The 20,013-nt window shown below is 37.9% G+C and overlaps 2 protein-coding genes across 2 annotated transcripts; one reads left to right on the top strand and one right to left on the bottom strand.

Annotated features, from left to right (window-relative positions):
- Window positions 1–3,768: 3,768 nt before the first annotated feature.
- Window positions 3,769–6,549, top strand: LOC122649823 (perakine reductase-like). The gene is made up of 9 exons (XM_043843067.1): window positions 3,769–4,082; window positions 4,289–4,373; window positions 4,603–4,719; window positions 5,004–5,068; window positions 5,163–5,251; window positions 5,353–5,432; window positions 5,733–5,844; window positions 6,075–6,194; window positions 6,311–6,549. Exons 1-9 carry the CDS (start codon window positions 3,785–3,787, stop codon window positions 6,494–6,496), a joined length of 1,152 nt encoding a protein of 383 aa, XP_043699002.1. The 5' UTR covers window positions 3,769–3,784; the 3' UTR covers window positions 6,497–6,549.
- A 5,192-nt stretch (window positions 6,550–11,741) lies between these two features.
- LOC122652483 (monodehydroascorbate reductase-like) lies at window positions 11,742–17,659 on the bottom strand. The gene is made up of 10 exons (XM_043846232.1): window positions 17,538–17,659; window positions 16,929–17,000; window positions 16,236–16,287; window positions 14,959–15,039; window positions 14,679–14,797; window positions 14,291–14,510; window positions 13,985–14,106; window positions 13,776–13,901; window positions 12,478–12,618; window positions 11,742–12,295 (listed from the first exon to the last, which is right to left on the bottom strand). Exons 1-10 carry the CDS (start codon window positions 17,586–17,588, stop codon window positions 11,972–11,974), a joined length of 1,308 nt encoding a protein of 435 aa, XP_043702167.1. The 5' UTR covers window positions 17,589–17,659; the 3' UTR covers window positions 11,742–11,971.
- Window positions 17,660–20,013: the final 2,354 nt, after the last annotated feature.

A 20,013-nucleotide genomic window follows, 5' to 3' on the forward strand; every position in this document is an offset into this window, starting at 1 on the left:
ATCTTGTGAAAGAGAGAGAGAGAGAGAGATGAGTATGATCCTACCAGCCCATCGCAGGAAATGTCTTGGCTCGCTCACAAATTGGAATCAGCTGCTCCACCGATTTTTTTTCCAACAGTGGTGGCGATGATGGTGGTGCTGGCGGAAGAAGAAGAAGAAGAAGAAGAAATGCACAGAGGAAAGGGTAATTTGGGGTTTTTTAAATTTTGTACTTGCCACGTCATCACTTAATGGTATTTTTTAACGGTTAGGGTAACGGTTGATAGAATCTTTAAAAATTAGGGGAGGGCATTATCATTTTTCAAAACTTGAGGATTGGATTGATATTATGGAAACTTAGAGGGGAGGGGGATGATATTTTCCCAATAAAAAAATATTTTATCATCTTACATGGGCAAAGTTGTTACAACAACCATAACTACCCATATGCACATGGCAAGGTTGTTACATGGCTAACTACCTTGTAAGCACCCATGTGCCACATGGGAAGGTTGTTACAACATACTAACAACCTATGTGCAATCATCCATAACTATATTCTACCATGAATATTTAAATAAAAAAGATTGCATCCCATACACAATAATTATATGATATCCAGGGGTGAAAAATGTGGCTCTGATACCACACTGTTAGTCAAATAATAGTCCATGAGATCATCTCCTTGGTTCCCCTAGGAAACCAATAAGAAGCATCACCCAGGGTTTAAAAGAATTGAAAAGTCTAGGTTGCCCTAGGGCACCCTATTGAAATGTTAGGATTTTCCATGGTCGCCCATGGGAACCCTACAGTGACTCTATTAGGATTTGGTATAATAAACATTACCAAATCCTTCTCTTTCTTGTCCCATAAAAATTATGGGATCCATAAGAGAGAGAAAAACTCATCTCTTTTCCATCCCATGGTAAGAGGGATCCATCCCATACCCAAATGTGCAGCAGAAAGAGATCGATACGAATTTCTTTCACATTTCGTGATTATCATGTAATTAAAAAACTAGAGGAATCAATAAGAACTTGCTAACCTGTTGAGCCTCAAGTGTTGCTCCTCCAACAGACAGTGGTTCTTCCTCCAATAAGCACACCAGGTAAACAAACTTGAACCTCCAATGGTGCAGCCAAGGTTCTCCAAGTCTATCCTAGAGTCTCTTCAGATCTTCAAGCACAAATCTGGGTTTCCAAAGCCTTAACTCTCAAAAACTAGAGAGCAAGAAGAAGAAGAGAGAAAAGAGAGAGAGCCAAAACGTGGAGGAGTGGGAGCACCAAAATTTGCCCCAAGCAGAAAACGTGGTGCCCCCCTCCACGTTTTTGGTGTGTTTTTATAGACAAGGTTTATAAAACCCTATTTGGACAAATCTCAGTGAGAGTCTATTTCTCTCTCTCCTCTTTGACTTGGAACTATTTAAACCTGATGGGCTTCTAATTGGTGAAGAAGCAGAATCTTTAGGGAATGGTTAATTAATTATTTATTTTATATTTAATGGATAAATAAAATTAGCATCTTATCTAATAAATTAAATAAAGAATTATTTAATTAGCAAATTCCAATTATACCCTCACATAATAATTAATTATTATGTACCAACCCACCACTAATCAACATCATCATTATGGAATCTAGGGCATGTATACATGTACTGTCAAACCCCATTCCATAGTACATGTCCATACGAGAGCATCTGTGTACCTGATCGGATCCCGCAAAACACGATAAAATATTTTAAATCAAACTACATATAATCTATCATTTTATGTAAAATAGGTTTAACAAAAACCATTTCTAAAACGGCACTGGATCCAGAATCTGATCCAACCATCCACAAACTATCTCTATCTTGATGTTCCCCAATCGGGCAGCGGTGACTGTGTTGAGCAACTCTCTCACTCACAAAATGTTTGCGCATTCCCAGAACACCGGCTTTGACTCTCTTGAATCTTAGCCATTGATGATCCAAAGAATGCATTCACATTTCGCAGTGACGAGGTCCCCTCAGGTATAGGGTCTTGGTGTCACATGTCTATCCCATCTTACATCTGACAGTAATACATGAGAGAATCAACAAACAAGATTCTTTGCCAATGCCCATCATAATGCGCACTCGCATTCGTACCCCGACATCAATATGTCTAGGCATACCCAATGTGATGACCATATGATAAGGGTGCTCAACCCAAACCCTAGTCGTGACTACCATTTTAAGTAAAACTTACAGAGACATAATGCTCAAAAAGTTTATATCCCATGTGATAATATTAAACCAAAATGTATAAACGGTTCAATACAAAATAAACTGGACAGAATCGAGTTTGATGGACACATAAATCCAACAGATATCATTTCAATCAGTTGAATGTAAATTTTTTTCTCCAGAGCTAGAGGAGGTGGTATTTTTAATGAACAAAAGAATTTGATGATGGAAGAAAATAAAACTTACCTCAAATATTGGAGAAAACCAGAGGAGATTTCTTAGTGGGATCTCAGAGCAGAGACACAGAGGTTCGAGAGAGGCACTCTCTTCCTTTGTTATCGTTGCCTCTGGGTGTCTCCGACTTTGCCATCGGAGGGTCTATGAGAGCAGGGCTGGAGGAGATAATAACTTCTTTTGTCGCCGTCGTCGTGAACTGTGAGTATCTCCTTTGTCGCCGATGCCGATCACAGTGAGAATTCATGAGAGGGGGAGTAATGCCAGAAAGGGGGCGGGAAAGATTAAACCCATCTTCTTGGTTTGGGCTTGGTTAGGGTTAAGCTTAAATTGACCGTTCAATTACTTGAGTACACGTGTCGTCCTCTGAGATAAGAAGGAACGAGTCCGGATCAGCTACCCACATGGGGACGGGTGGGGACAAATCTGACCCCCTTTATGGGGGCATGGGTCCCACACCCTAGAGGTGGGTCCCACACGGCCATGGAGGGTTGAGATCTATCCCAACCCGTCCCCATGTGGGTGAACTCGAAAGGAACGGGGGGATGGGAACCCGTGGAAATAAAAATCCTGCATAATTGGTGTCAAGGGACGGAAACTTTAATTTGAGCAAGTACAGAGGAAGGGATATAATTTTCCAAATTTTTTTTTTTTTCTGGGTGTAAGACAAGCGGACGCACGGATTCCCTGGATTCAAGAAAATACGGTGCCTCTCACGCGTATGGCATAATAACTTCCGTCTTTCCTTTAGCGGTTAGGCACTGGAAGCCGAAGCCGGAAGCGTCAAGGCCATCATCCTCGAAGTCGAACCCTTCAAAGGTTCACCATCGTTCCGTTCTCTAGCGCTTTACGATGGCAGCATTTGTGCATCCGTACCATTTCCTATCCACAAACAACATTGGCGGCACCTTCAACTCATCCAACACCAGAAGTAAGAGCCGACCGCAACCGTACAAACTTGGCCCAAAATGGTTCCGATGCGAGAAGAACGACGGAAACAGGCGAGCCACGGTGAGCCGCGGAAACGATTCTTTGGATATCTGCCGAGTTCTCAACGGCATGTGGCAGACCAGCGGCGGTTGGGGCCGAATAGACCGAGACAACGCCGTCGAAGCCATGCTTCGTTATGCCGATGCGGGCCTCACTACCTTCGACATGGCCGATCACTATGAGTTTCTTGCCTCAAATACCCTTTTACCCTAAACCCAATTTGAAAAAAAGGACATGGCCATGGGCTTGCCACTTGTCCGAACCTTATTCCACTGCGTGGCGTTCGGTTGATGGTCAAGCGGGAAGATAAGAAAGTAAGAAATCGCTTAGCTTTGTAAATGAAAATACTACCGTTCTCCTCCTCCCGCGAAAATGGCAGCGTCCCTGTATCATCCCTTGAGCAATCTTAACCTCAAACACATCCAAACAAAATCCAGAAGAGGTTCTCGAACTCGAAAACTCTTTAGGAGTTCGTTATGTTGTAAGAAAGTCAGTGAAGAGCGGCGAATCATGATTAAGAATGGAAACGATTTCTTAGATATATGCCGGGTCGTGAATGGAATGTGGCAGACGAGTGGCGGTTGGGGCAGAATCGATAGAGACAATGCCGTCGATGCTATGCTTCGATATGCTGATGCCGGCCTCACCACTTTTGACATGGCTGATATCTGTCAGACCCTTAAAACTATAATTCAAAATGATTATGAACATATATGATTTAGTGTAGTGGGATATGAGAACAGAGTCTGATAATGCTAGAATTCACCATTCACCATTCACCATTGAGCAAATTTTTCTTAGTTTTGCGTAAGTGCTATGAGTAGAGGTTTATTCATAGAATTATATTTAGAATCCACAATTAATTTTGATTTGCAGATGGCCCTGCAGAAGATCTCTATGGTATTTTCATCAACCGAGTTCGTCGAGAGCGCCCATCAGAGTTATTAGAACAGGTTAGAGGGTGAGTTCCAAATTCCAACCATGTGCTTGTAGATTTCAAGTTTGTAACAATTTTATTGAGGTTCAACCAGGGGGATGAATGACTTGGTATTTGGACCACATTGTTATTCAATCTGCTCTCATTAAAATTATTTTATACAGTTTTGCTAGCTATACAAGGATAATGGGGTTAAATTTTAAATTAGTTTCGAGTTGATTCTGCTTTAACTCCGTTGGGTTATGTGATGCAGTCTTACAAAATGGGTGCCACCTCCAGTTAAGATGACAAGTAGCTTTGTCCGGGATAGCATCGATGTTTCACGGAGAAGAATGGATGTTGATTCCTTGGACATGCTTCAGTTTCACTGGTACACTCTGTTTCTTTTCCCACTTGACAAGGATGCTTATGAAGAACAAGGGAACTTGGGAATAGGGTTAAAAAAACTTTCATCTCTTTAAAAAATTTCTACATTAGACAAGCATCTAATATGCATAGATTGGAGTTTACATTAAGATAAACTCCACTCTGCTCAACCTTTTCCCAAATCAAAGGGATGTCTTACATTAAAGCAAACACGCCATTTTCTAAAATTAGTATGGTTTTCTTATCAATGCTTGGTTTTTTTATTATTGTATCTTATACTTGGAATAGGTGGGATTACTCCAACCCAGCTTATCTTGATGCACTTAAACACCTTACTGATCTGAAAGAAGAAGGTGAGTTTGATTACTATGGATGTTCTACTATTAGGATTCAGACCCACTTTATCTGATTGTATTGGATTGGATTATTTCGACGGAAGATATTCAGGTAAAATCAAGACAGTGGCTTTGACAAACTTTGACACTGAAAGGTTACAAATAATCGTGGAAAATGGGATTCCAGTTGTCAGCAATCAGGTAAACTAGAAATTATCTCCATCATTATCTATTTGTTTTTCTTTATTTTCCTTTTGATCTTGCAGCAATCCTAATATAATGGGTTTGGTGGTTTTATGTAGGTGCAACATTCTATTATTGACATGCGTCCTCAACAGAGAATGTCTGAATTTTGTCAACTCACAGGAGTTAAACTCATAACGTCTCTCTCTCTCTCTCTCTCTCTCTCTCTCTCTCTCTCTCTCTCTCTCTCTCTCTCACACACACACACACACACACACACACACACACATAAACACACACATTAAAAACTAAAGAAAACTATTGTTTCCTTGACTATCACTCTTAGATTACAAGAGGGCTGATTGTTTGACTAGTTAGAGCTGGCCCATCTATCAATTGTCAAGATTGATCATAGGCACACAATACATACTTTCTGTACAGATTGATCGTAAGCATGTTTCTTACATTCTTTCCAAGTCTAACAGACTCAGAAATGCAGGTATGGCACAGTCTTGGGTGGTCTCTTGTCTGAGAAGTTCCTTGATACCAACTTAAGCATTCCTTTTGCTGGGCCTCCATTAAATACTCCCTCACTCCAGAAATACAAAAGGGTATAGAGACCTTGCAAACTTTGCTTCCTTCTTTGAATTCATTAGCAGATATTGTTTGGCATGAGTTGCGTTCTGTTTCTGGTGCACAGAAGAAAATACCGTCCAAGTCGTCACTAGTGTGTCAAGTGTTCAACTGAAACGTTGATATATGTTATCCATGCTTTCAGCCAATTTGAGTTATAATCAGATTGTAATGTCTGATTTCTATCATTTTGTGATAAATGTGGAAGATGGTTGATGCCTGGGGAGGGTGGAGTCTCTTTCAAGTTCTGCTTCAAACACTAAAGAAGGTAGCCTCTAAACATGGGGTCTCAATTCCAACTGTTGCTGTTAGATACATTCTAGATCAGGTAAACTTCTACCATCCACATTTTTAGAATAAATTGCAATTTTCGCTAGGTTGGTTAGCTTATGGAGTGATGATTCATTTGAGGAATTCTTGTTTTGGTTTGACTTCAAATGGCAGCCATCAGTGGCAGGATCAATGATAGGTGTTAGGCTTGGTCTCTCTGAACATATCCAAGATGCAAATACTGTGTTGTCACTTATTCTTGATGAGGATGATGTAAACAGCATCCAAGAAGTATCAAAGAAAGGGAAAGATCTGTTAAGCATAATTGGTGACTGCGGGGATGAATATAGGCGTGCATGAGCACTGTAATTTTGGGCACTTTTTTGTCCCCTATGAAAATGGGATTTTGCATCTCCTATTAAATTGTGTACGCCTCCTGTAAGTACTTGAGAAAACTGTATTCATTTGTAGTCTCTCTTAAAGATGGGCGTCTTTCTAGTATAGGTTGTTAGAATAGCAATATCTAGCTATTGTTTCATCCTCAATTGCACAAATTATCAATCCTGACAAGTTTTTGTAGGATATGCTGCTGTTACCGGCTGTGATTTTTGGTTCAGTCATACTTGCCTTCTTCCTTTATGTGGGCACAATGATATGAAGTGGTTATGGGCTCAAACTTATTTCCAACAGTTTTAATTTTAAATGCTTTATATCCATTTGATAGATTTCCAAGTGCTCCAATGTTGAAGCTCTCTTGTAAGGTGACATCTGTACTGATATTGCACTCTTCTGGTGTCCGTTCCACTCTTTCTGCCAGCAGTTATTGTAGCGCCCCCAAATCAGGTGACACACATGGTACACATGGTCTCTGCTGTGCCGCCGGATGTGCACCGCCGCTCCACCGGTACTGCAGACGATTTTAATGCTTAAAGTATGATTGGTGGTCTTCACGGGCTGCCGTGTGATAACGGCAGATCATCTATAACATACATTTTACTGTGAACAATTAGTATTCATAATCATTATTACTGCAGTAGAAGACTGAAAAACATCATAAAGCATTTACATGTATTGGCTTTAGTGGCTCTAACATCCACAGGATCGATTATCAAATGATTACAATCGAACTCATTGTCAGATTTACATCATAACATTCATGTCTCATACATTATACCAGCTACCATCCACCTCTTGATACATTTATCTATACCAAAAAACTACTTAACATTGTATCTCTGCTCAAATATGTTGAATGGCATCCTCCTCACGTCATTGAGGAGGGCCCACATAAGTCACTCCACTTAGATTCTCTTGCTAAGTAAGGCAGTGAGCCACAATGAGTCGATTATGAAATCGACTTAGTTTTAGGTTTTTCTTTCTTTATATAAAGGAAAGGAATAAGGGAGGTTGTGTTGGTACAAAACTCTATATTGAGGAAAACTCTTCTCGGTTCTGGCTTTTTGTGGAGCAAGGGAATAGAGAAGGAAAAAAAGGTACTCTCTCTTGTGTTATTTGTATTGGGTCTTGCATAATGGTGTTCTCTCTGTCAAGGGAAAGAAGGGAAAGTATTTTGGCTTCTTCGTATTTGTCACGTCACGGTTTTTGAAGTGAGAGTACTGTGTGATCTTGTGAATCCACTTTTGTTTGATGAGTTACTTAGTAATTCAAGAAGGGCTATTATTTTTTATGTTTTGGTAGCCTCTAGTATTGTGTAGAAAGAAGATCTTGTAATATCATTATTTATCACAATTGAAGTTTAACCTAAACAAGTTCCCGTGGTTTTTCCTTTTTACCTTGTAAAGATTTTTCATGTTAAAATTGATGTGTGCTTTTATAATTTGGGTTGATTTGTTTCGGTGTATTAATATTTTACACATATTCGACTGACTTTGTGGATCTCCGTTAACTTGCACACATGTGTTAAAGGGTTATATTTTCCAACAAGTGGTATCAGAAAGAGATTCTCGAATCATGTGCAAAAGATGGAGGAACACACGACACTACAGATGATCAACTTGAATAGAAACAATTGTATGATATGGAAAACAAAGATAGAAGATTTGCTGTATTGCAAGGATTTGTACGCACCCATGAGGGTGATATATCGAAACCTGAAAAAATGATTGATGTTGAATGGAAGACCATGGATCTCAAAGTCGTTGGATTAATCCGTCAATTTTTGGATGATATTATTTTCCATTACGTATCCACAGAGAGACGTCAACACATTCATTGTGGAAGAAATTAGAAAAACTGTACGAAAGGAAGACTGTTGAAAACAAAGCTTTCTTCATTAGAAAGCTTGTGAACCTGAAGTATAGACAAGGAAGCTCAGTTACAGAACATTTGAACGAAGCGTAAAGTATGAATCAGCTCCACTCCATGAAGATGACGCTTGAAGATTAATAACAAACCTTGTTACTTCTCAGTTCATTACCTAATAGTTGGGAGACACTTGCAGTGTCTCTTAGCAATTCTGCACTAGATGGGGTGCTCTTCATGAGTCAAGTAACATGAAGTCTACTGAATAAAAAGACAATAAAGAAATCCTTTAGCTCATCTCAGCAAGAAGCATTTGTCATAGAAAATTGGGGGAGAAGTAAAACAAATCAAGAAATGAGATTATATGTCACTACTTCAAAAAGGAGGGGCATATGAAAAAGGTGTGTAAGAAGCTCAAAATAGATTCAAAGAAAGAGAAAGCGGATGAGGAGAAGACAGATGAAAATGGTTCCGCCACTGCCGTTTACTCAAACAGCGATATTATTTAGGTCCTGTCACACCTCTTCACCGAGATGTTCGTACTAATGACCTCATTGATTTTGTTTTCAAATCCTCTTCTTATGGAACGTAATGATGGGAGAGATGTACAACAAGATAATGGGATCCAAATGGTGGTGATGATGACCATGATGATGCTCTATAGTTGGTATAGGTGATGTGAATAGAGGGAATAGCCCTCTCAAAAGCCACCAGTTGAACCTCAGTTGATGAGATGATCTACCAAGGAGCGACAACCGTCTATGTGAGAACTAAAGTGGTTATGTGAGAACTAAAGTGGTTATGTGACTATGTAATTGTTATTTAAGTTGGGCTGGATTAGGATTCTATAAGTCTAGCCATGTTTTGAGTCTATTTCTTTTGTTATTTCACTTTCCTAGTCAATTTAAATTACCTAATAGGTTAAGGATTGGGTTAGGCTTTTCTAGGAGTCTATTTTCGAGTCTTTTATATAAGGTTGTAAGGGGGGCAAGTATGGAACACAAATTTTGATTAATGAAAAGCTTTTTGCTGCTCTTCTTCTCCATTGATAATTTTTGTCTTGTATTTGATCAAGGCTGGTGGGATTGGTATTTGTGTTAGCGGCGGTAGAAGCGAATCGATTCAAAATCAAGTTCAAAAATTTTAAGCACAAGGATCTCATTGAATACACGAATATCATACTATCCTTGATGGGGATGGAATGGTCACCTAGAATTACACAAGTGGCGTGTTCCTCCTAAGGAATGCAATACAAGGTCACGAACACCGAAGCTTGCTTTGCTCTCCAATGGTCAAAGCTTGAGGTTGAAGAAGAAAATTCTTCTCTTTTCAACTCTTAATTCTTAATTCCCTAAACTTATTAGCAATTGAGAACTAACGATTAGTCCTTAAAATTGACTTAAGTCTTATCTTTTAAAAAGAATGTTTATTTTGGACATTACAATCTAACGGTTTAAATCGTCCCAAGTGGTGTGATCCTAAAGGGTAGGCGTTTAAGTTATCTATATTTGCATATAAGGAAATCTCTACAGTAAAATTTTTCTTAATTACATATTAGGACATCTTTATAAAAGGCGTAACCTAAAAATCTCCAATTGGTAGATGTTTTATTACACTTTCTTCCCACACTACTAACATCCATAATAGACCCTCGCAACCATGGAATAAAATTCACCGCCATAATTCCGGTCTATTATAATTAATCACGAGAGTGTCTAGGATTTTGAATGGCCGAAAAACATTTGAAAATTATTTTTAAAATAATTTAATTTAATAATAATAAAATAAAATTTTCTTTTATAAACGCTTTGCAAATACCAAGGCTTTGGATTTGGCGTAATCAAATTTGACAACTCTCTTTTGGATGTTCTCCCTATACGAGTAGTGGAAGCCCTATTGAGCATTACATCTATTACTATCCGGATTGCATACATCGAGTGGCCAATATATAGTCAGTCCTTTCGGTAGACATCAACCATTGACTCATCACAAATGCACACAACACGAATAAAATAGCAAGTATCTCTTAGATATGAAAAAAATAACTACCAGAAATTCCCGTCGTAGATCAAAACACGACGATGAATAATCCATGAATCTCTGTGGATCAATGTTCAACACTAGATGTGCTCACATTTATATTTTTGCTCAATCCTTATTAAACGAATGTACAATACGGCAACCATAGAACAGATTGTCCAACTTTGTCCAAAGTTGTGAACAACAAACGGTATAAAGTGGGCAGTTGCACTGAATAACAATTATTACAAGCACATAATAAACGTAAATCAATTAATTAATTTAATCAAATTAAATCGGGTTTGATGGACACACATCAATATGTAACATATCCAACAGTTTGATCCAATCGACACATTGCGGTATGAAGCCTGGGTGGATCATTTGAAGGAATCGATGTTTGATCTGATTGACATTGCAGTGGGAAGCCCGAGTGATTTAATTTGTTATTTGTTTTCTCCATTACTGTTACGTTCAAATTCTACATTCAAGTTCTGATTTCAAGAGTGATTCTATAGTTCAAGTCTACAACATCACCCCAAGTCTGATGCAATCTGTTCTTCATCAACAAGTCTAGAATTGAAAATCTGCAACTATTCTTTTGCCTTTCTAGAAGGTCACATGCAAGGTGATTTTCACAAGAATTCTGCCCAGCCATATCTAACAGTCAGAACTGGTAAAATTTTAATCAAATCTTCCTCAAACCCTAAGAGAGGCTCGATCCAAATTTCATTACCATCCACTCAACCGATTGTCTGAAATTACAATTTTACCCCTCTCCTATCTCTACCAGGAAACCTCCATAACTCCAGATTTAACCATCTGATTTAGCTGTATCTTTCAGCATGTATTACCCTCCACCTTACAAACATTCAACCTAAATATTAAGCCCATTCAACCACCTGATTTCCTGTTACTATAAACCCTAGATTCCATCATCTTCCACCTTTCAAAACCCTAAACCTAAGTTGCTTCTCATTCAAGTTTATGCACTTCCATCCTTCAAAACATCTCAAGACCTTCAGTGATAAACTTCTCTATACCTGCCTAGCATAACCAACACCTCAAACCCAAACCCTAACCCTAATTTCACCAAAAACCCTATTTTTGACCTAATCGATTCACATGTTCATAACAGATCCTGGTTTACTGGCTCCTAGTTGGTCCTCTACCAATCTAGGACTACATTACTAAGACATGTACCATCTACGATTGTATTTCGTCAATATGAAAATTAAAAAAAAAAACCAGCAATAAATAGCCTAGCCATTGGTGTCCCTACAACTCCATTTGATTTCATGAAAAAATATGAATCTTTTTCATGAGGAAAAATTCTTGTAAAATATAATTTCCAACAAAAGATTTACAACAAAACAAACAGGGCCTACAGAAAAATATTCTGCATTCTGAACACTACCCATGGACTAATTTCACCAACTTATCCACGGACTAATACAATCAAAATGTCAATACGATAGAAATGCCAAGTGTAAATCTGGGTAAAAAAACAGTAAACATCATTCCATTTATTCCCTTGTCGAAAAAGCGTGACTCTCAGACCTTCAATGCAAATGCTAGACCTTCCTTGGCTAGTTCTTCCAGATTTTCAACTGGAGGTTGGAGCCTTGCAATGTTGGCAATGGCCTTGTTCTCTTCTGGTGTACCAGCCTCCAAGAATGCGCCAACTATCTTCCCATCCTTGATCCAATATGATCCAAATTTAGGATTGGTGGATTCCAGATCATTGTCGCCAAAAAACACAGTATCCCCAACATTGTCTCCGTAGAACTGCCATGATAGATTAAAGGCGCGAGAGTAGAAGTATGGAAGATAGTCATACTCATCAATGGATTTCCCTTCCTCGCTTGCCTTGATAGCCTACATGAGAAATGCAAAATGGTTTATTCTTGATCCAACGATATGTAATTCATATGGATGAATTACTGTTTGGTGATTACCTACTTAATTGAACTCCTAAATTCAGCTGTGCTTGCTCAAATACAAATGATAGCCATCAAGTGGATTCATATAAAGAACACATCACCATAGGAAGAGCATACCTTGACAGCCTGCTCTGCTGATTTTCTGGCATGATCTACATGCTCTACTCTCCTCATATCATTGTAAATTTTCATAGGGAAGGTAGCCACATCACCAACGGCATACACATCAGGGACGCTAGTTTTGAAGAATGCATCAGTCTGCAATCAAACAGAACCTCAGATAAACAGGAATTATTGTAAACACTCCAAAAATATGAAACTAACAACCGATCAACTTTCTTAATCAATCAACTACACACATACTCCCCCCTCTTTCCAATTAAAAAGGAGTAAGAAAAAGGGAAAAAAAGGAAAAGCAAGACAGCTAGATATTCAGACTAGCCATGCTGTGAACTAAAGTTTGCAAATATTGATCTGTGCAATAGCCAATAGGAAATAAGTATGTTCAGGAGATTCTAATGCAGCAGTAATTTATAGCATGGCAGGCAGAGAGAATTGTTTTTTGCTTGACACGAGCCAGAAGTAGGTATACAATTCAGCTGACCTGAACAAGATTATGAAAGACATGGACAAGTGTCCCAGAAAACCAAGGTTCACTATATATCAAATATGGACTTGGCATTCAAAAATTAGGAACCCCATATGTAGCTTTTCTTCTTAAGCAACAGAATGGGTATATGTAGAATAACGAATTCCTTTTCTGAGGATTCTTCTTCATGTTTTCATAAGATAGCTAAATCCCAGAAAAAAAGGGGGTTTAGTTCGATATCGAAACATTACATGTGAAGAACAGAATGTTCCATGATAAGTGTAAATTAAAAAGCATTCTGTATTATAAAATATTGTTTTCTAATGATACAGTTTTGATTGATGAGATTAAAATGGCTGGAATAGGACACAAACTAAACAAAGATTCTTCACAAAGAGTTAGTTTTTCAATTATGTTGGTTCAGTAGTCCATAAGAGAGTCGGAAGTTGCACATGAAAGTCAGGTGGATAAAGAAAATGGGTGCTTTTAGAATGCTGTTTCAATAATACATGGATGAAGGGTGCAATAAAATTTATGGTGCAGGAAAATTCAAGGGTAAGCATGGGGCCTGGTGTGGACTTCAGACATGAATTATCAGGAACTTTCCCTATAAACTGGATGGTCCAGATCTGCCACATCGGGCAGAAAATTCTTTTCAGCAGTTGTTTATAAAGCCCACATAGTATAAGAACCCATTTCACCAATGTTAAATAGAAGAAAATAGTAAGACCTGGACAAACTCATGTCTGAGACCACATGGAAGATATTCCATACAACACGATTAGAATGAAGTGCTGATTTACAGGAATCGGATAACTACACAAACCTTAATTCCACCTTTCTCTTCCTCAACCTGTCCTTTGAACAATTTGGTAAGGGGTCTTCCACCAACACCAACAACAACAATGTCAGCATCCAATACCCTCCCATCCTTCAGTTTTACAGTCTTCACCTGAAAATGAAGCAATTCAACCATATAAAACACTGTAGGGCTATCAATCACATCTATTGTCACATGGCCGATTGAGAACTTACCTCTCCATTTGCATCAGTATCAAACCCAACTGCAACTGTTCCCTTAAGAATTTGGATACCTTTCTTCTTAGCATAATAACCCTCATAGAAAGCAGCTAACTCAGCAGTGAAGAGCCGAGGCACTGCAAGAACATATAACATGGAATAAGTTACCAATCATAAAAGCCCTCTCATGAATCCTGAAAAAAAATAAGAAGTCATTTGCATTCAGCTTCAGGAGGTACACTGCAGATCATTTTCCACAAAAGTAAGAAAATACGAATCTGGCAATAGCTGCAAATCCTCTTTAAAGAGGCTGTCACTTACTGCACCATGGTTCAGGATACACCATAGTAACATCAAGATTGTTCATTTGCATTACAGCACCAAGCTCCAGACCAATATATCCCCCTCCAACAATCACACACTTCCCATTCTTCTTTGTCTTAAATACTTCTACAAGCTTGTCAGCATCCTCAATTTCTCTCAAGTAGAAGATGTTCTTGGCGTCAGCTCCTTGAACACCAAAGTCGGTTAACCTAACGACCTACAAAAAGAAAGCATGAAACAAATAGCACGTAAGCAGAGAGGGAAAGAAACTAAACAGAAAATCAAGCCAAATTTGCTGGTAAGAACTGTTTTTTTTATTAAAAAATAAAGCTTGACAACCAAAATAGGAAAGACAATTACATGTCATCAGATAATTGATACTTACGGAAGACCCAGTTGCAATGATGAGAATGTCATACTTAAAGGTTGCTCCAGCTGCACTAGTAAGAGTCTTGGAAGCTAGATCTGCCTTCACTATTTCAGTGCTTAGGATCACCTCTATGCCTGCCGCCAGTGGTGATAATAGATAAGCATCAATCATGAGAATATACTACCAAAACTCAAATAAAAATTCATAACAGATAATAATATATTATCTTCTAATATCTCCTCAGGTCCTAAACATATTGCATTTGAAAAGAATATGGTAAGAAAGCCAGCATCACCTTTCTCAGTATACCACTGTGGAGGTAGTCTCTCACCCCCACTCCCAACACAGACATGAAATCCTGGGAGTCTTGCAAATCCTGTAAACAATCTATGTAAGATAAAAGTATGGGAGAACTTTGATGTATAATCCAAGGGAAAAAATGCAGAAAAAAATTAGTTGAACATCTCTGAAATGGAACACATATCAACACAAAGGTTTTCAAATATCATGTTTCACAAGCCAATACTGAGAAATGTAAAACTATTGATAGAGTAGAAGAGCTTTTAAATTTTTACCCAAACAAAATAAAATTTTAAAGGGAAAAAGAAACCTATGGCGCCAGTGTGCAGATTTCTGTGCACGCCCTCTCACATCCCGCCCACGACCGCATAGATTCTCTCCTTACTAAAATCCCCTACTGGATGATTCGATCACCCACCACCTCATTGGTACACTCTGGCTTCATAGCGATCCCTCTCCCATTTTTAAAAGGTCAGGAGGATACTAGGAAGTCTTTCATTTAGCTGTTTGAGAATAGACGGAAGAGATGAACCCCAAAACTCTGATCTGACTGACAGCTAAAGGTAGGTAGACCTATATCAAACCAGCACCTTTAGTTTTAAGCCTTTCCACCGGTGCCTCCTTTGTGAAAATTGATCCAAAAAGAACAATTAATAAGTTTCAAATGATTTATCACATCAATAAGGTATAAGGTCCTCTACGTGGTCCACCTAGGAAGGCCTTCCTCCATGATCCACCTACTTTGACACGTAGTAAGGTGATGTGGTAAATGGTAATTCAAAATATTGGAAAGATTGTGTATAATCTGGATGGCCATGTTGAATTTCAAAGTCAAATTCGATCATATACCCCACATGTATCGGCAACTGGCATTTTCCTTCTATTTTTAGTCATCTATTTATTTTCAACCATTTTTCAAAATATTTTCAGTACTTTATTTCACCACATGGCCAATTCCATTTTGGCTGAAACTTAAGATATAGGCAAAATTTGGGCCCCACCTAATCTGCCAAGTAGCAGATAGTATGGCACTTAGGAAGGCTTAAATAGCCCTAGGTGGACCATGCAAGAAACTAGAGCCAGATTACTGATTATGATGATGCCAAATTCCACAGAAAAAACTGACAAATCACTGATGTTGTTCAATTCAATACTTGATATAGAAAAAGGAAATTGTGATGTCTTATATTGTAGGAGTGCAAAAACTAACTACATGAATACATAATATCAACTGTTATTGAAAACTCTTGTCGATTTATGTAAGTTGCTTACCCTCAGGAAAAAGGTATGCCTTGCTAAGTGCTGGACGCTCATAAGGAGCCACCTGAAAAGGGGAAAAAATGTCATGGTGAAAAAAGGAAAAAAAAACAAAACAAAACTTATAGCCCTCAAGAGTGTTCAGCATTCAAGTTTAAATGTAAAACCACAACCACTGCAATTCTATCTACAGAGGATCAACATAAGTAGTGTAAACAGTAGCAAGCAGCATTATAAACACTAATCTTTAGTTATGGAAATTATTACTGTTATTAGCACTTTAGAAAGGTAATAAATCATGTTAGAAATTTGCCACAACATAAGACAGTTGGAACTTATAATGCAAAAATCTTGTCGGGCTGTTTTGATATTAGACCCTAACGAGCACCTTTTTACCCTCTCCATAAATGCAGAGATATTCAAACTGAAACATAAGGACAACAGCAAAGGGCTAACTGGAGAAGCATCCATCAGTTCAAACTTAATCCAATTTATGTTTTAAGAGAAGAGGGAATGCCAAAACAAGCGAACTTGTTTTCCCCTCTCCATGAACTAAGGATTCCTTCCTTTTTCTATTCACCACTAATTAACTAATTACCACCGAACTGGATTTCTGTAATCAGATATCTTCACTAAGGAATAATCAGAATCAGAATGATCCCATCAGAATAATTAGAATCAAAGCTTTTGTGGGGGTTGACCACATACTGCTTCTTTGGAAATAATTGCCAGTTCTCCTGACTTAAGGCCTTGTTTAGCAAACTCCCTTGCAGCATATCCCTGCGAAGGAAATAGAGAAACGAGTCAGGAAATTTTCAAGAAATAAAGACTGTTTTAACACTGGAACCTAGATATTACTTCATTATGCGAACAAATAAATTCGATTATTCCTCACAACATATCACTTATTGTTCTTCTGTATAACTTATAAGCTTTATTCAATAAATAGATCGCAAGATCATTAAACGCGCGCGCGAGAGCGAGAGAGAGAGCGAGAGAGAGAGAGCACATCCAAATCAAAGACGACCTTGTTTACACATGTTAACAAGCCAAATTTACGAACTTCTACTTAAAAATGAAAAAGAAAATCCTAATTACACAAAACGGAGGATCATTCAATAGGTCGTAATAAAACCATGTAAAAATGATTAAAAATAGAACTACTAACATTAAAACAGAAGATTATTAGCGATTCTTTTAACAACTCTCCACGAAATGGAAATTCCAAACAATAAATATGGAAAGTATATAAACAGAACAACGACGAAAAAAAATGCATTTTCCGAACGAGTAAGCAGAGATGAAGTCGGCACTTACAGCTGCAACACCACCACCAACGATCACGTACTTGAAATGCGTCTCCGCCATGGATCGATCACTGTAAATCAGTCGAGATACAGAAGAAAAAGAAGTCTGTTATGAATATGAGCGAAGTGTAGGCTATTTACTTTCTTCTCTTTTTTACGGAAAGTGAGGAAAGATTGGTCCATATTTATGGGGGGAACGGGCGAACGACCAGACAGCACGCTGCACAGCTGTTTGACCGTCGATTTTTAGGGAGGTTGTATTTGACGGCAGTGACAGTACACGTGGCAATAAGAATTGTCCACTGTGCATCTGCCACGATGTTTTTATTTTTATTTTTATTTTTACAATTAATTTTATTATACTTAACGTGTAAAGCACACAATCGACAGAGCCTTCTTTGCTAAGGAGTTAGTTATCCTAAAATGGAATTTCTAACATGAACTATTTTTTCTCTAACTATCATGACCCTAAAATGGTTTTCTCTAACTATAGTGACCCTAAAATGGAATTTCTAACATGAACTTCTCTTGTCACTTTTCCATGAATGTTTTTGCCCTTGGACGATCAGAATAGCTAATTACTATAGTCATCCATCATGTGTGCATACTAATTAAAACATTTGTACCATTTTTATGGTCGACACATGCCTTATTGATTGACATAACACCTTTATTATTAAGATGTCGTGCAAAGATAATACTTGCAATGTACAAATACATGCAGGTGAGTTGGACTCATTGGTGATATCCCAGAAAGTCTTGGGATATAATAGACAAAAGGTTTTATGAATGATCCCAGTTCTCATACAGAGAGAGAATCTTGGGTGATCATCTAATTGTGCAATGTGGACGAGTGATGTTGCAAATTCTAACTATGGGATATAGAGAATAGTATGGATTTGGTCAATTGATAAATCTTGTATTTATATTTAACAATATACGTTCTTATTTATTATCATGCATGTTCTTGGTAGGCTATGCATTTTTATGCATCATCTTGATACTTTTTTATTTTTAAAATGATTGAATTTTCCTAGTTATGGACTCACGATTAATAGGAATCCATTCACCACGGAGTTTTAGATGCACACAAGAGGATATCATGAGGGTAATTTGAAGAACATACTAACCCCTGGGCTTTTTGAAATCCTAAAATAATGTGGTGAACCTTCACCGCATCATTACCAAAAAAAAAAACCCCTCCACCGCGTGAAGGAAGGAAATTTTTCTTCTTCCTAAAAAATAAAGATTTTTTTTTTCAATAGTTAGTGAGTAGGGGAGCTTTGCCCGCTTTGGTAGACAATTCTACAAAATTTCAGTCTCACCACCTACTACATGGAACAAATAAGTGAGACATCTATAGATGCCCAATGGACAGGGCTATAAAACCTAATTCTAATATAATATTTTTTCTGTAAAAGAATATTTATACTTTGTACTTATATAATATATTTTCTGTAACAAATTGTAATATATATATAATACGGGAAAAGTTTATATATATTATATGCCAAGTGTGAATATGGTGGGAGAGTGCATTATTGCCCCTGTTGTACCAATCAGTGAGCCACACGCGTTGGATAGTTTCAAATTTTTTTGTAGTAGAAAGTTCCGATTGTTCTAGAAAGTAGAAACTCTAAAAAGTTGGTAATTAATCTCTATTAATTTCCCCTATAATTTGAGAGAGAGGGTTGCACTTTTTAAGCATGAAATATGCTTTTCTGAGGAATTTAACCATTTAGTTACGTCAAGATTACGTAATGGGTAAGATTACACTGTTAACGATCTTACGTTTTGATATGGATTACACCAAATTATTCTAATCCCACTAATCTTAGGCAGGGTCCACGATGAATAACATAGCTCTCAAAACCAAAAGCAAATCCAAAACCATTCTTTTTAGGAGAGTTCTTTTCAAATGATAGTGGGAATCGGCAGACACTAGACAATTTTTTAATGTTAATTTAATAACAAATGATAATTACTCATTGAGCTAATCATGTATTTGTCCTCCACCCTGTCACTGACATCGGATCAGCATCTTCTGATGATCTGATCCGGTCTGTGGGCCAAATTGGATGAAACTCTTGCCACAACAGTCTTTTGGAAAATGTCTATTTTTTTTTTGGATTTTAATCCTCTTCAAGTCCTAAAAAGTGTGCAATGCGGCAGTGCTAGGTGGAGATGTCAACACCTGGCAGTTTGGACATCCAACAGTTTGAGCTCATTGACTTTTGTTGAGCTCGGACCATTAAATGTCTGAGTTGCCAAGTGTCGATATCTCCACCTAGCACTATTGCACTGCACACTTTTATGGAATTGGAGAGTATTATTTTCCCTTTTTTTTTAGGGGATAGAATACTGCATTTCTTTTTTCATTTATTTTTCGGGGTTATGGCCTTGTCGGGAATGGGGTGTATTTGAAATTGGAGAAAGGATTGTGAAAAGAAAATGCCTTCAAATAAGGTGCTTTGATATTATATCTT

Source organism: Telopea speciosissima, chromosome 2 (genome assembly GCF_018873765.1).
Source record: "Telopea speciosissima isolate NSW1024214 ecotype Mountain lineage chromosome 2, Tspe_v1, whole genome shotgun sequence".
In the NCBI taxonomy this organism is placed as follows: domain Eukaryota; kingdom Viridiplantae; phylum Streptophyta; class Magnoliopsida; order Proteales; family Proteaceae; genus Telopea; species Telopea speciosissima.

Bases quoted from the DNA above. Each gene is read 5' to 3' on its own strand.
- LOC122649823 (XM_043843067.1), top strand. From the start codon at position 3,785: ATGGCAGCGTCCCTGTATCATCCCTTGAGCAATCTTAACCTCAAACAC. The intron at 5,433-5,732 runs GTCTCTCTCTCT...TCAGAAATGCAG, and splicing joins ACAGGAGTTAAACTCATAAC to GTATGGCACAGTCTTGGGTG. The intron at 6,195-6,310 runs GTAAACTTCTAC...TTCAAATGGCAG, and splicing joins TTAGATACATTCTAGATCAG to CCATCAGTGGCAGGATCAAT.
- LOC122652483 (XM_043846232.1), bottom strand. From the start codon at position 17,588: ATGGCGGAGACGCATTTCAAGTACGTGATCGTTGGTGGTGGTGTTGCA. The intron at 16,288-16,928 runs GTATGTGGTCAA...TCCCCTTTTCAG, and splicing joins CAATTATTTCCAAAGAAGCA to GTGGCTCCTTATGAGCGTCC. The intron at 14,511-14,678 runs GTAAGTATCAAT...TTCTTTTTGTAG, and splicing joins TCATTGCAACTGGGTCTTCC to GTCGTTAGGTTAACCGACTT.